This window comes from Octopus bimaculoides, chromosome 5 (genome assembly GCF_046866305.1).
Source record: "Octopus bimaculoides isolate indiv1 chromosome 5, ASM4686630v1, whole genome shotgun sequence".
Taxonomy (NCBI): Eukaryota; Metazoa; Mollusca; class Cephalopoda; order Octopoda; family Octopodidae; genus Octopus; species Octopus bimaculoides.
The window spans coordinates 116,055,053-116,069,194 of NC_142932.1; the positions used below are offsets into that span (position 1 = coordinate 116,055,053).

The 14,142-nt window shown below is 39.2% G+C and overlaps 1 protein-coding gene across 1 annotated transcript in view; it reads left to right on the forward strand.

Annotated features, from left to right (window-relative positions):
* The first annotated feature begins 569 nt into the window (after positions 1-569).
* The window catches only part of LOC106877224 (CD9 antigen), a 181,151-nt gene continuing 167,578 nt past the window's right edge, over positions 570-14,142 (forward strand). Inside the window, exon 1 of the mRNA XM_014926084.3 lies at positions 570-966. Within this exon, the coding sequence (XP_014781570.1) occupies positions 901-966 (66 nt within the window). The 5' untranslated portion in view covers positions 570-900. The remainder of the gene's footprint in view (positions 967-14,142) is intronic.

Here is a 14,142-nt window from a genome sequence, read left to right on the forward strand (position 1 = left end):
CCTCTCTCTTTCTCGTCATTTCCCTCCTCCATTACTTAACATTCTTATTCTCTCTCAATCTCACTTCATTTCTCTCTCATACTTTCCCTCCTACTCTAGCTGCACATTCTTTTACTCTCTCTCTCTCTCTTTCTCTCTCTCCTTCACGCATTCTTCACACACACTTTCTCCCAACACTAACAGCAGGCTGTAGCTCCACCGTCGATACCATCACCAGTTGCCATCCAATAAAACCAAACCTCACTAAACCTTTTTTATATATAGCATCACCATCTCACAACCTCATCCTTATCTCTTTTTCTCTTACTACCACTCAATCACTCTCTTACGCTTATACTCTTTCTCTCCTTTTGGTCTAAATTCATTTCCTCTTTCTGTGTGACTGTTATACTCTCCCACTCTCTCTCTCTCTCTCTGTTTTTCTCTGGTCTAAATTCATTTACGGTTTGTGTACGTGTATCTCTCTGTCTGTCTCTCTCTCTCTTTCCATTCATTACGTACACGCACACACCTACATATATAAACAGTCACTTTCTTTCTCTCTTTCCCTCTCTTTCCTCGAAACACTCGCAGTTTACATATACTATATATCCAAGCAGGCGTGCGCGCATTCACCTCTACTTCATTACTAACGACTAGGACATCTTTGCATATACACACCAAACCACACATACATATATCGCTAAAACCTTTTTCCCAGTGACCAACCAAAATCAAAACAATACTAACCACCACCAACAACAACTAAAACACCTATAATTACAACCACAACAAGCTTACAATAAAGTAACTACTATTATCCATTACTTGTTACTTGTCATCGTAGCCACTGTTGCTAGTTTGGAGAAATTTTAGTGTGAAAAAAAAGTCAAAACACAGAACGAACAAAAAATCAGCAACATGGGTCTCGGAGGATGTTATACTTGCATCAAATATTTGATGTTTGCATTCAACTTCATTTTCTGGGTAAGTCACATGCCACATGGTGCTTTCTTTGTTATTTTTTTTACTACTACTGCTTCTGTTGTTGCTGGTGTTGTCATCGTTTGTTGTTTTGGTCACTGGTCAGGCCTGATCGAGAACATCGCACCTGTAATCAGAGAAGAGCCGCCTCGTCTTTATTTCCTTTCAGAATGATACGATTATAATTCGAGGGATATTTGATTTGACTGCTATTTCTAAAACACGTCTAACGACCTGCTATTTATCGCAGAATCGAGTCGTCGTCGTTGTATAGTCCCCTTTCCTCTATCTGGTCCGCATCGCAGACACACCTATAATCAAAGACATTCCAGCGGTGATCACCCTGTCTTATTTTTCAAGTCAGAATATATTTAGCTCCAAGACTATATTAATATACCGTTTGAGCTAACGAACATTTGGCTGCTATTTCTAGCAGACTGAGATAAGGCGTAAAAAGGCTCCACATTATTGGCTCGTGAAAGAAGTTCCCTTGTTGACACAGTTTTTCTGCTTGTTGGTGGTGTTTAACCCTCGGTCAGGCCTGACTGAGAAGACGTATCTCTGATCTAAGATCTTCCATCTGTTACTATCCCCGTGATTTTTTTCCCAGACATAATATATGTATAATCTTGGAGTAATTATCCAGTGTGTCCTTCCTGGTGGTAGTTTGATTTGAAAGCGATTCAGCTACTATGTCTAGCAGGTGAAGTGATCTCACAGAGATTCCCTCGTTGGATCGTCTTTTCATTACTGTCGTAGATGTTTGAATTGTATTTACATTTCATTTTTTCTGCCCAACCCTTTGCCAACAAGATTCTCTCACCATTTTGGGGAGGTGGGCTAGGGTGGATTTGTTGATTTTTTTATTGTTTTTGTTCTATTTCTTTTCATTCATTTTGTTTTGTTTTTGCGACTGAGTTTGCGAGCCGGTTTCGCTTCCCAGGTGATAAAACTGTTTCGCTTATGTCACTATTATTATAAACATGATGATAATTAAAGAAAATCCGTTCACCCCCCCCCCCCTTTCACACACACACACATGCACATATGTGTGTGTGTGTTATATGTAAGCATATGTATATATGTGTATAAATATAGATATGCATCATATGTATATATTTATGCATATATGTGCGTGAATATGTATGTATAAATGTATGTATGTATATCTTTACAATGGAAACTGCTTATTATAATTACGAATAATGTTATCAATCGGTTATTATTATTAAAAATTAGTGGGTCCGAAACACACACAGGATTTTGTTATATATTCTGCTTGATACTGTCGACCTGTTATTGGTAGTCTAAGGGTTCCGTCCCAAAGTGATCACAATAAGCGGCTTCCACTATATACATATGCATATATATATATATATATACAAATATATATATATACACGCACATAAGTATATAAAGATAAAATGATGAATATACTCTTTAATTTTTATTTTCGTTTCTCCATTGAAATTCTTTGAAGATCAAGTTATTTCAGCTTTTTCTTCCTTATTTTCTCTTTCTGTTTCTGTCACACACACACACACACACACACATTGTATCTGCCTTATGTTAATGTCAAACCAAACCGTTATTCATTTAGGCGTTGCAGAGAGAGAGAGAGAAAGGCAGAGACGGACAGACAGACAGAGGGGGAATACCACCATAGTGTAGTATTTCAGTACACTTTAAGGGTGTGTGGGGCGGAGGACAAACTGAGACAAATATTGTTGTTGTTGAGGAAACACGATCAAAGGCGTTCCAACCGTGACTGTCCTCTCTTTTCGTTTCCCGGCACATGTGACCTGCCTTGTTTGAGAAAGTAGTATGTGATTAGAGGAATATTTGGTTGCTGTTTCTAGCAGATCGAGCGACCACCTAAAGGCTATAGTCTTTGGTTCGCGTTGTTGTTGTTTAACTCCTGTCATTCTTGACCCAGTAGAGTTATGATCAAACGCATTCCAACCGTGACCACCTTGTCTCTTTTCTAGACAGCACATATAGGACCGCATTATTCAATGGGTTTTGTTTAAGACTACTATCTTGATGAGATTAAAGAGACATTTGACTGTCCTTTCTAGCAGGACGAGTTATCGTGGTTATTGTCATTGTTATATTCGTTATTATTGTTGTTTAGTTTCCCAACTCGAACAGAAAGACCTCCAACCGTGATCACCCAGCGTTGTTTTCAAGCCATAAGACCATATTAGCCAATGTGCAACATTTAGCTGCTCTTTCTAGCAGGTTAGCTCGTGTAGAGATTTCCGCCTCCTTGGTCAATCGTACTCTTCGCTGCTGTTTGGCCTCAAATCAACACTGACCGACTAAACCTATGAACAAACTCATTCCAGCCGTGAGCAACCTGTCTTTTAGTAGTATCTAAGATTACATTATCAATTGTACCCTACCTCACCCCATTTTTCAAAACGGTAGGAATTTGGGATTCGAGGAAGATTTTCCTATTATTTCTAGCAAACAAATAGGTCGAAGCCCGCGTTCAACCCGCCGATTGAGTAACTTATGATCAGAGGAACTTCAGCTGTGATTATGCTGTCTTTTTCTTCAGCACAGTGTAAACTTAATTTCTTAAGTGTATATAAAACACGAGGGATATTTAGCTGTTATTTCTACGTAGAGATAGTGGCGTCCTTCGCTGTTACCGTGTCTCCCTGGATTGCAGGGTCATTGTAACCGCTAACAAAACAATTTCGGTCGTATCTCTGTCAGTTAACTTTCTCTCTCCACCCGAAAGATTACATGGCGGGAGTTGACGTGTGACCGTTAACTTCCTTATTAATGAAGCCATCTACAAATGGTTTCGATTCTCATTTGTCTGAGATTATACTACGTCTGCATCATGTAAAAAAAAAAAAGAAGGTGTTATTAACTTGGGAGACTTCGTGTGCAAGTATCATCATCATCATCGTCGTCGTCGTCATCATCATCATCATCATCATCACCGTCCTTTACTCTTTTACACGTCTCAGTCATTTGACTGCGGCCATGCTGGAGCACCGCCTTTAGTCGAAGAATCCCGACCCCAAGACTTATGCTTTGTAAGCCAAGTACTTACTCTATCGGTATCTTTTGCCGAACCGCTAAGTTACGGGTACGTAAGCACACCAACATCGGTTGTCAAGCGATGGATGGTGGGAGTGGAGGGACAAACACTGACACACAGACACACACACACACACATATATATGTATATACACACACACGACGAGCTTCTTTCAGTTTCCGTCTACTAAAGCAACTCACAAGGCTTTGGTTGGCCCGAGGCTATAGTAGAAAACACCTGCCCAAGGTGCCACGCAGTGGGACTGAATCCAGAATCTTGTGGTTGGGAAGCAAACTTCTTACCACAGCCTGCCTGCACCTTTCTTTTATTTGTATATATATATATATATATATATATATATATATATATATATATATATATATATATATATATATATATGCTGTGGTCATCCGTGATGTATGATCAAAAGGTATTCCAAATGTTACCACCGTGTCTGTTTTTGTTATGAATATATCTATAAATATCAACAATAAAATATAGAGGAAACACCCCAGGGGAGCGTCCAGCTTCCTAGATACACATACAGGAAGGTCTCACATATTTGTATTATCATTCATGAGTTGAGAAAAGTCGACTGACTGAGATATAGCTATATCGTTTTTATAATTCGTGCCAGTTGAATAGAATTACGCTGATAAGATCTCATAAGACCGAAGCACGTTCGTTGCTTCCACCACAACTTTAAAGACTAGATCCTCATACACTGTATTTAAAAAAAAAAATTGTATTAGCCAATATTATTTGTGTTACCTTTGTGTTTTTTTGTAACGTAAACACAACTAGGGCTATATCGTCTTAGAAATCTTCCCTAACACTTCGAAACGCTTAGTTTTAGAATGGTGGCAGCTGATGAAGAAAATGTTCTCTATGTGGCCTGTGTGTTTTCTGTGCTCTGTTTATGTTCTGTTTTCCATTTTGTCTACGTTTTTTTGTGACGTCCTGTACCCAGATATGCATCTATATATACATGTAGATGTAGGCATGTACATACATGTACGTATATATGCATATATTCACATATTATTTGTATTATATATATATATATATATATATATATATATATATATATATATATATATCTTCGAAACGTCTAGTTCGAATAGAGGCAGCTGACGAAGGATTAATTCCAAGTGGCTATCTGTTTTCCTATGTGTTCGTTCCGTTGTCTGTAGTTCATTGTTCTAACGTCCTGTACCCTGATATGCATCTATATACACATGTAGATGTAAGTATGTACATATATGTGTGTATACATGCATATATATTCTTTGTATTATATTATATATATAGGGTTTGAAGATACCCTTCATGGCAAGAAACCCAGGTTAACTCGAGAAACCAGCCTTCACCGGTAATTAATGTGTGTGTGTAAGAGGCAAGAATGTGATCAGAAAATTTGTCTGTTATTTCTAACAGGTCGAGTGACCACGTGGTTTTCCTCGCTGGATCGATCGCATTTATTTATTTATTTATTTATTTATTTATTGTCGTGTACGAGAGGAAGAGAAAAAGAGTGTGTGTGTGGGAGAGAAAAGAGAGAGAGAAAGAAAGATGTTACGCTTCTCGGCGAACTGATTTTGTGCTCCGGTTTCGAATCCCAGCTAAGTCTCTTTTTTTTGTTTATGTTCTTGCCCTAAACAGAAGCATAATAGCCACAACTTTCAAAACTCCTTTCTTTTTCTTACAGGAAATAAATTCTCAGGTTGCATAAGCTAGCATATGAAACAATAATCGAGGTCTTGACCTATGCGGTTTACGCGGTCATCTGTTTTCATATTTCTTTTCTCTGAGTTCGATTCTCGGTTGGAAATGGCGTCATTAGCACACTGGAGCAGAACTTAATTGAATTTAATCACCTTTACCAAAATCAGACTGTTACTTAGGCAATCGAGTCGACGAAAGAAGAGATTGGGGCTATACACAGAGCCATCATATTTCTTTATTGCCCACAAGGGGCTAAACATAGAGGGGACAAACAAGGACAGACAAAGGGATTAAGTCGATTACATCGACCCCAGTGCGAAAACTTGTACTTAATTTATAGACCCCGAAAGGATGAAAGGCAAAGTCGACCTCGGCGGAATTTGAACTCAGAACGTAAAGACAGACGAAATACCGCTAAACATTTCGCCCGGCGTGCTAACGTTTCTGCCATCTTAACGTTATAAGGCTCTTTGAAAGCAGCAAGCTGGCAGAATCGTTAGCACGTCGGACAGAATGCATAGCAACAGTTCTTCCGGCTCTTTACGTTCTGAGTTCAAATTCCGCCGCGGTCCGACTTTGCCATTCATTTTTTCGGGGGTCGATAAAATAATTACCAGCCGAGCACTGGGGGGGGGGGGGGTCTATGTAATCAACGAGCTCTCTTTCACAAAATTTCAGGCCTTGCGCCTAGTATAAGAAATAATTATAAGGTTCGTTAGGCGATGTGATATGCAAGCTGTTGGTTGGCACTCCGTCGGTTACGACGACGAGGGTTCCAGTTGATCCGACCAACGGAACAGCCTGCTCGTGAAATTAACGTGCAAGTGGCTGAACACTCCACAGACACGTGTACCCTTAACGTAGTTCTCGGGGGAGATTCAGCGTGACACAGAGTGTGACAAGGCTGACCCTTTGAATTACAGGCACAACAGAAACAGGAAGTAAGAGAAAGTTGTGGTGAAAGAGTACAGCAGGGTTCGCCTCCATCCCCTGCCGGAGCCTCGTGGAGCTTTAGGTGTTTTCGCTCAATAAACACTCACAACGCCCGGTCTGGGAATCGAAACCGCGATCCTACGATCACGAGTCCGCCGCCCTAACCACTGGGCCATTGCACCTCCACAATGCATGCTGTAACCCACAGCATGTATAGTTTAACAGTGGGTCTGTAGACCCATGGCGTACTATGGATTGCCAGCAACCCTAAGTAACACAGATATTAGAAGGAAAGCATGACATATTTGATTTATTTATCATTACTCTATTTATTTGTTTTCTTTTGAAATTTTGCATTCATGAAAACCGTTCCTGTGGCCCTGTCCACACCACTACCTAAACCCGTAGTCCCTTCAGGTAGCTGCTCGGCAAACTCGTCCGCCTCTTAAGACAGCACTACTTCTGCACCGGTCATGAGCAAACTGCAAGCCACATGACCGTCTGAATTTGCACGCCAACAAAAGATCACCTTGAATCCCCCCCCCCCCACACACAATAGTGCGACTCGCTTGATAATGATCCATGTCTCATGTGGCCCGCTTCTCGAAAAAACGCTGCCCATGCCTGTTCTACACGGTCTGTCGACTTGCTAGAATTATCTTTGAAATGTCTCTCGGATCACACTATTGTTTCTAGTCGACCGGTTTTGTATCATGGATTGATTGTCGTTAATGATTATATAGGTCAGCTTATAAAGCTTATAAAGTAGGGCTACACAACAACAACAACAACGACGATAATTTACCATAACTGTCAGCTACTTCTCAACTCACCACATCACTGCAGAGTCGTATGCAACCAGTGACTGATGCAGAAACATTATCTTGTGATAATGTGCATTGCATGTATGCACGCGTGCATGCGTGTGTATATGGACGTATGTATGCATGCATGTATGTATATATATATATAATAAACGTGGTGAAGCAATTAGCTGACCCCTGATTATAATTGTTTGTAATTATAGAATATATATATATATATATATATATATATATATATATATATATATATATATTCATTTATATAGGAGTGGCTGTGTGGTAAGTAGCTTCCTTACCAACCACATGGTTCCGGGTTCAGTCCCACTGCGTGGCACCTTGGGCAAATGACTTCTACTATAGCCTCGGGCCGACCAAAGCCTTGTGAGTGGATTTGGTAGACGGAAACTGTTGCCCGTCAAATCAGAAAGATCCGGAAACTGAAAGAAGCCCGTCGTATATATGTATGTATATAAATATATATGTACGTGTGTGTCTATGTTTGTGTGTCTGTTTGTCCTCCCAACATCTTTGTAAGCCTATATATATATATATATATATATATATATATATATATATATATATATATATATATATATGTGTGTGTGTGTGTGTATATATATATATATATATATATACATATATATATATATAGTTATTTGTATGCATGTGTATATTCTTGTGTGTGTAGAGAGAGAGGGAGAGAGAGAGAGAAAATGAGTTATGCATTAATTAGGCATAGCCCTATGCGTACGTGAAAAGTATTAAGGTCTTCTAAATGTATTCGTGAGTGTGTATATTAAACACAGCACACACACACACACACACGCACATATGTTCTAGTACACATGCATATACGCCTATCGGTACCCCTATTTTCTCCTACTTCAAGGCTATCATCAGAAGACATTAAATTTGACATCGCTGCCTATTAATTTGTTCGAAGTGAACACATTGTTTTTATTGCTGCTGTTGTTGTCCCAGTGCCATTAAACCCCAAGATATTATCAATGCAATACATCGTCATCACCATCACCATCAGCATCTTCATCACTGTCATCAGCATCATCCGCATCGTCATCGTCGTCGTCGTCGCTATGCTTATCAGATGGATGAACAAAATAGGTTAAACAACGCCTCGATATTCTCAGTTCACTCCTTTGCGCAGCATCAGTCACCGCCGACGCCACCAGTAACTATTCCCTTACTTCCACACATACATACATACATTACATACATACATACATTACATACATACATACATACATACATACGTACATTACATAGGTCTGATTCCTGTTCTATTTAGATATTTCTCGCGTTCCCTCTTTTTTTTTTCTATGTTGCATGTGCACGCACGCGCTTAGGAATTCTATCAGTCATTTGACTGCGGCTATGCTGAAGCACCGCCTTTGGTCGAACAAATCTTCGTAAGCCTCTTTTGGCGAACCGCTAAGTTACGAGGACATAAACACACTAGCATCAGTTGTCAAGTGATGGTTGGGAGACATACACACACACACACACACACACACACACACACATATATTTACGACGGGCTTCTTTCAGTTTCCGTCTACCAAACCCACTCGCAAGGCTTTGATCGGCTCGAAGCTATAGTTAGGAACACTTGCCCAAGGTGCCATGTATTTATTTTACGCACACACACACACACACACACACACACACACACACGCAAGTGCGTGTAGAGAGGGAGAGCGGGGGAGGTGCATGTAGGTTTACGTATGCATGCATGTATATGTACACAATGGTTGCACATATAAATAGATGTAATTATTTAGTTTTATTTCAAGATTTCATGCAAATAGAGAAAAAAGCCGGTTTCAACCTAGATTCATAGGAATTTCAACATCAACAGGATATGATGTATGTATGTATGTATGTATGTATGTATGTATGTATGTATGTATGTATGTATGTATGTACCGATTTGTATGTTTTATGTATGTATTCTCATGCATATAGTTGCATGTCTAGACATGCTCATATATATTCAAATGATAAACTTCTGGAAAGTTTCATAGATTTTTACTGTTCCAAGGATGGATTGGATCTTGTTGTCTTCGAATTAGCTTTCTCCTTTCTGGTTTTGAGAAGCCTAATTTCTCAAGATTGGTATTTAGACAGTGTGTTACATATCCCAGTGCCCCAATAATTACAGGCATAAACCGGAACTTGTAATCTGGATCGAGTAACTGCAGATTTCTCAATAGTTCAGCATAAGTTTTCTCTTTTTCACTGATCTCCAGTTTTATGTTAACATCCGCTGGGCAGCTAATTGCCACAACTGTGCACAATTTCTCTTCTCTGTATGCCTGTCTGTCTATATGTATTATGTATGTATGTATGTATGTATGTGATTGTTCAGTTTTATTTCAAGATTTCTTGCCAATAGAGAAAGAACCGGTTTCTAACCTAGATCCAAGGTTCCTTTATTGGAATTTCAACATCAACAGCAGGGTATTTTTGTTTCTATGTATGTATATGTGCAGATTTATATGTTTTGTTTTATGTATGTATTCTCATGCATATAGTTACATATCTAGACATGCTCATATATATTTAAACGATAAACTTCTGGAAAGTTTTACAGATTTTTACAGTTCCAAGGATGGATTGAATCTGTAGTCTTCGAATTAGCTTTCTCCTTTCTGGTTTTGAGAATCCTAATGTCTCACTACGTGGAGGCGCGTGGCTTAGTGGTTAGGGTGTCAGCATCATGATCGTAAAGACTGTGGTTTCGATTCCTGGACTGTGCGACGCGTTGTGTTCTTGAGCAAAACACTTCATTTCACGTTGCTCCAGTTCACTCAGCTGGCAAAAATGAGTAACACTGCGATGGACTGGCGTCCCGTCCAGCTGGGGAACACATACGCCATTGAAACCGGGAAACCGGGCCCATGAGCCTGGCTAGGCTTTAAGAGGGCGCATCCTGACTTTTGTTGATAGTAAGTTTGTGTGTGTGTGTGTGTGTATATATGAATAATACAAAATGGGACAAGAACGCAAAACATCCAGACAGATGATACAAGAAAGGGACAACAAAACATACAGACAGACGATACAAAGAAAACAAGGACAGGTCATTCGGAGTTTTCTTTCTTCAGTCGAGATCCAGATTATCTTTGCAATTTCGGCTGGTTATTCTCGATATTGCTCCAATCTGGCCAGTCTCAAGGAAAAACTAAGCTAAGAGCATTAGATTCTGTGGAATAAAGCAGCGAATGTATACAAAAACAGAGACAGAAAAAAAATGAACAATGTTACACAAATACAATAAAAATTAAAATAATAACAGGACATAACAACAGCTGTCTTTTGACTAAGGACGAATTAAATTAAGCTGGCGTGTGTAGAAATAAAGCCTTACGGCAGGGATACAAGATTTCACAGACACAGGGAGGAATGTCGATGTTGCACGCACAATGGCAGGCCAAGAAAGAAAGATCAGGCTTGGACGAACACCGGTGACGTGGGAGGAGAAGAGAGAGAGGTAGAGGCAAAGGGACAAAAGAATTAAGGAGAGGCGAGAAAAAATGACAGGGACACAGTGAAGTGAAAAGAGGAGGGAAAGTGAGCAAGAAAAGAAGGCAAGGGAATGTGAGAGAGGGGGAACGAAAGAACGAAGAGTGGAAGGAACGAATAAGGGTGAAGAGATGATCCTGGCTGTTAACTTGGTAGCGTTCCAACATATATATTTGGTTTGCAGGGTACTCAGGAAGAATACATAAACACACACAACCAGTCAACCGGTCGATATAGCGGACAGTGCAATGTTAGCCATTTTATAATAATATTAAGCATCCCACAAATCCATTTATGCAACTACGAAACGCTGCACATATTACGCAGTGTATAATATAATAAAGGAACATAAACGGACAGTTCAACTGAGCCGTCTAGTCATTTTCTTGTTATATATGCATGTGTGTATGCATGTATGTATAACTATAATTGTATATGTATAGTGGATATGAGGATGCTTATGCAAAAATAGATTGGCAGCAATTTAGTACTCGGACAGTTCAAATCTTAAAACCCGATTTCTTTTTTGCTAAAAACAGGTTCACCAGAGAAAGGTGAGTTTGCTAGAAGAAAGAGTTCAATCGAATATCAATTAAGAGAGCTGGACAAACAATCATAGGTTTATGTATGGAATATATTTATATAAGTTGTTAGATAATATTGCCTGATATAATCCTATCTTTACAGCTGTTTCGACGTATCCTGTCAATTGTGGATATTATTACGCATACTATATAATTGTGTGTAAAGAAGTATTACAGAAAAATATATAAGGGAACATGGTATTAATATACATGAAACATGGTATCTAAGTATCTTCATGAGGGCAGGTGGCAGATGAACATGGTATCTAAGTATCTTCAAGGGCACGTGGCAGATGCGAAGGAAGGAATAATTTCCGAGTATACATGCTGAACCAAGAAATTAGAGAAAGAAAGAATGAGAAAAAAGAGTAAAGGAGAGGCCATTGTGAAGTAGAAAGAAAAGGAGAACGTGGGATTATAAGAATTTTATCAGCTAGTGAGAAAGATAAAAAAATATATGTGGGGAGAAAGAGGTAGGTAATGAAGTAAGACGGGACGAGATAAAGAAAAGATGAGCTGTGAAGGCTTAAGAAAAGGAAAGATATTGATGTGTGAATAGGTACTGTAAAGAAAGCAAGATAATGAATGGAAAAAAAAGAAAAAGAAAACAATGATGAAAGGTTCAGTCGGTCAGTGCATGGTGCCTGACCTGCTGCAAGGAAAGGTTATAATATCAAATAAAGAGAGGGGTTAGGGTTAGGGAAATAAGTGAAGTTGATTATAACACAGAAGAGAACAAAGACCTCTTGGTATGTTTAAAAACGCAATCATTTGTTAATGACCTCGTTTGAGATAGGTGTCTGGCGTTGATTAAGAAAGGTGCCGAGAGGGCTGAGAAGATGAAACACAACGAACAAGAGTGTAGAACGAAACGCATTTTATTTATAACGAACAATTACAATAAGATTTATCAATATAAGGGAAAATACAATATTAACCCTTTGACTGCGTAATTAAATTTCATGGTCATTCCATGATGTTAATTATCGACCCCAAAAAGTGGAATTGATATGTTTTGCTTCTGCAATACTTTTCCGGTATTTCCTGTAGGTACGGTTTTTATGTCCACTACTATAAATATTTGATTCGTGATCTGTAAAGAGATATTTGATGAAATATATGAAAGAAATTGAAAAAAATCTGAAAAATTGTCCATTAGTAAAAAGTGTCATTGGCAGTGTCTCCACATCTCAGCTCCACGTTCAAAGGTTTAAAAAAAAACAAAAAAAAAAAAACAGCCGATCTTTGAAGACTGGTAAATCTAGCTAAATACATTAGGATAAAATACAAATATATGTATACATGGAAGCGATGCCAATACATACATTAAAACGAACGTGGAGGGGGCTAATAAATAGTGTGGGAATCATCAATAAGGACAAATGTCCGCTCATAAATGATTCCTACCAATACATCTTTGGTAAAAGCCTTTTTACTCTAGCCTCGGATCGATCCAAATCTTCTGAGCGAAATTAGGTAGATGGAAACTGCACAAAAGACCGTCGGACAAGGTTCAACCTTCCCACATATTGTGCCTGAGAATTACGTTAAGGAGTAGATTGTTCATTTAATTGAACAATTTGAATCAAAGGAAGATCCATCCAGGGTTGCATTGTAGGGACCTCAGCAAAACAGTGTTCTTGGGTTCTGTACATGCGCACCCACGGGATTCATAGATTAGCACTTGATTCATCAAGACGACACTTCGTTTATCACGGACACGCACATGCGTGTGCGCGTATACATACATATATACCCTACTCTCTCTCTCTCTCATCCGAAAGCTAGATATACTCTCTTTTCCTCTTTTACTTGTTTCAGTCATTTGACTGTGGCCATGCTGGAGCACCGCCTTTAGTCGAGCAAATCGAGCCCAGACTTATTCTTTGTAAGCTTAGTACTTATTTTATCCTTCTCTTTTGCCGAACCGCTTAGTTACGGGGACGTAAACACACCAGCATCGGTTGTTGAGCGATGTTGGGGGGGGGACAAACACAGACCCATAAACACACACACACACACACACACACATATATATATACATATATATATACATATATACGACGGGCTTCTTTTAGTTTCCGTCTACCAAATCCACTCACAAGCCTTTGGTCGGCCCGAGGCTATAGTAGAAGACACTTGCCCAATGTGCCACGCAGGGGGACTGAACCCGGAACCATGTGGTTGGTAAGCAAGCTACTTACCACACAGCCATTCCTGCGCGTATATATTTATATGTGTGTGTGTGTGTGTGTAAAATTGATAACGAAGAGGAGAGTGGAGATTTATTCCTTTTATACTCTCTCTCCCCCCACCTCTCTCTCTCTCTCTTTCTCTCTCTCTCTCTCTCTCTCTATATATATATATATTGGTTTGTCCCACACCTGTCTTGCTGTTGCTGATATCGAGGTGTGGTACCGGTCTATTTGTGATATTTTGAAAGAGATATATTTGTCAATAATTTGTGTATTATTTCGTAAGAATGGAAAAAAGACAAAACACACAAACTCGG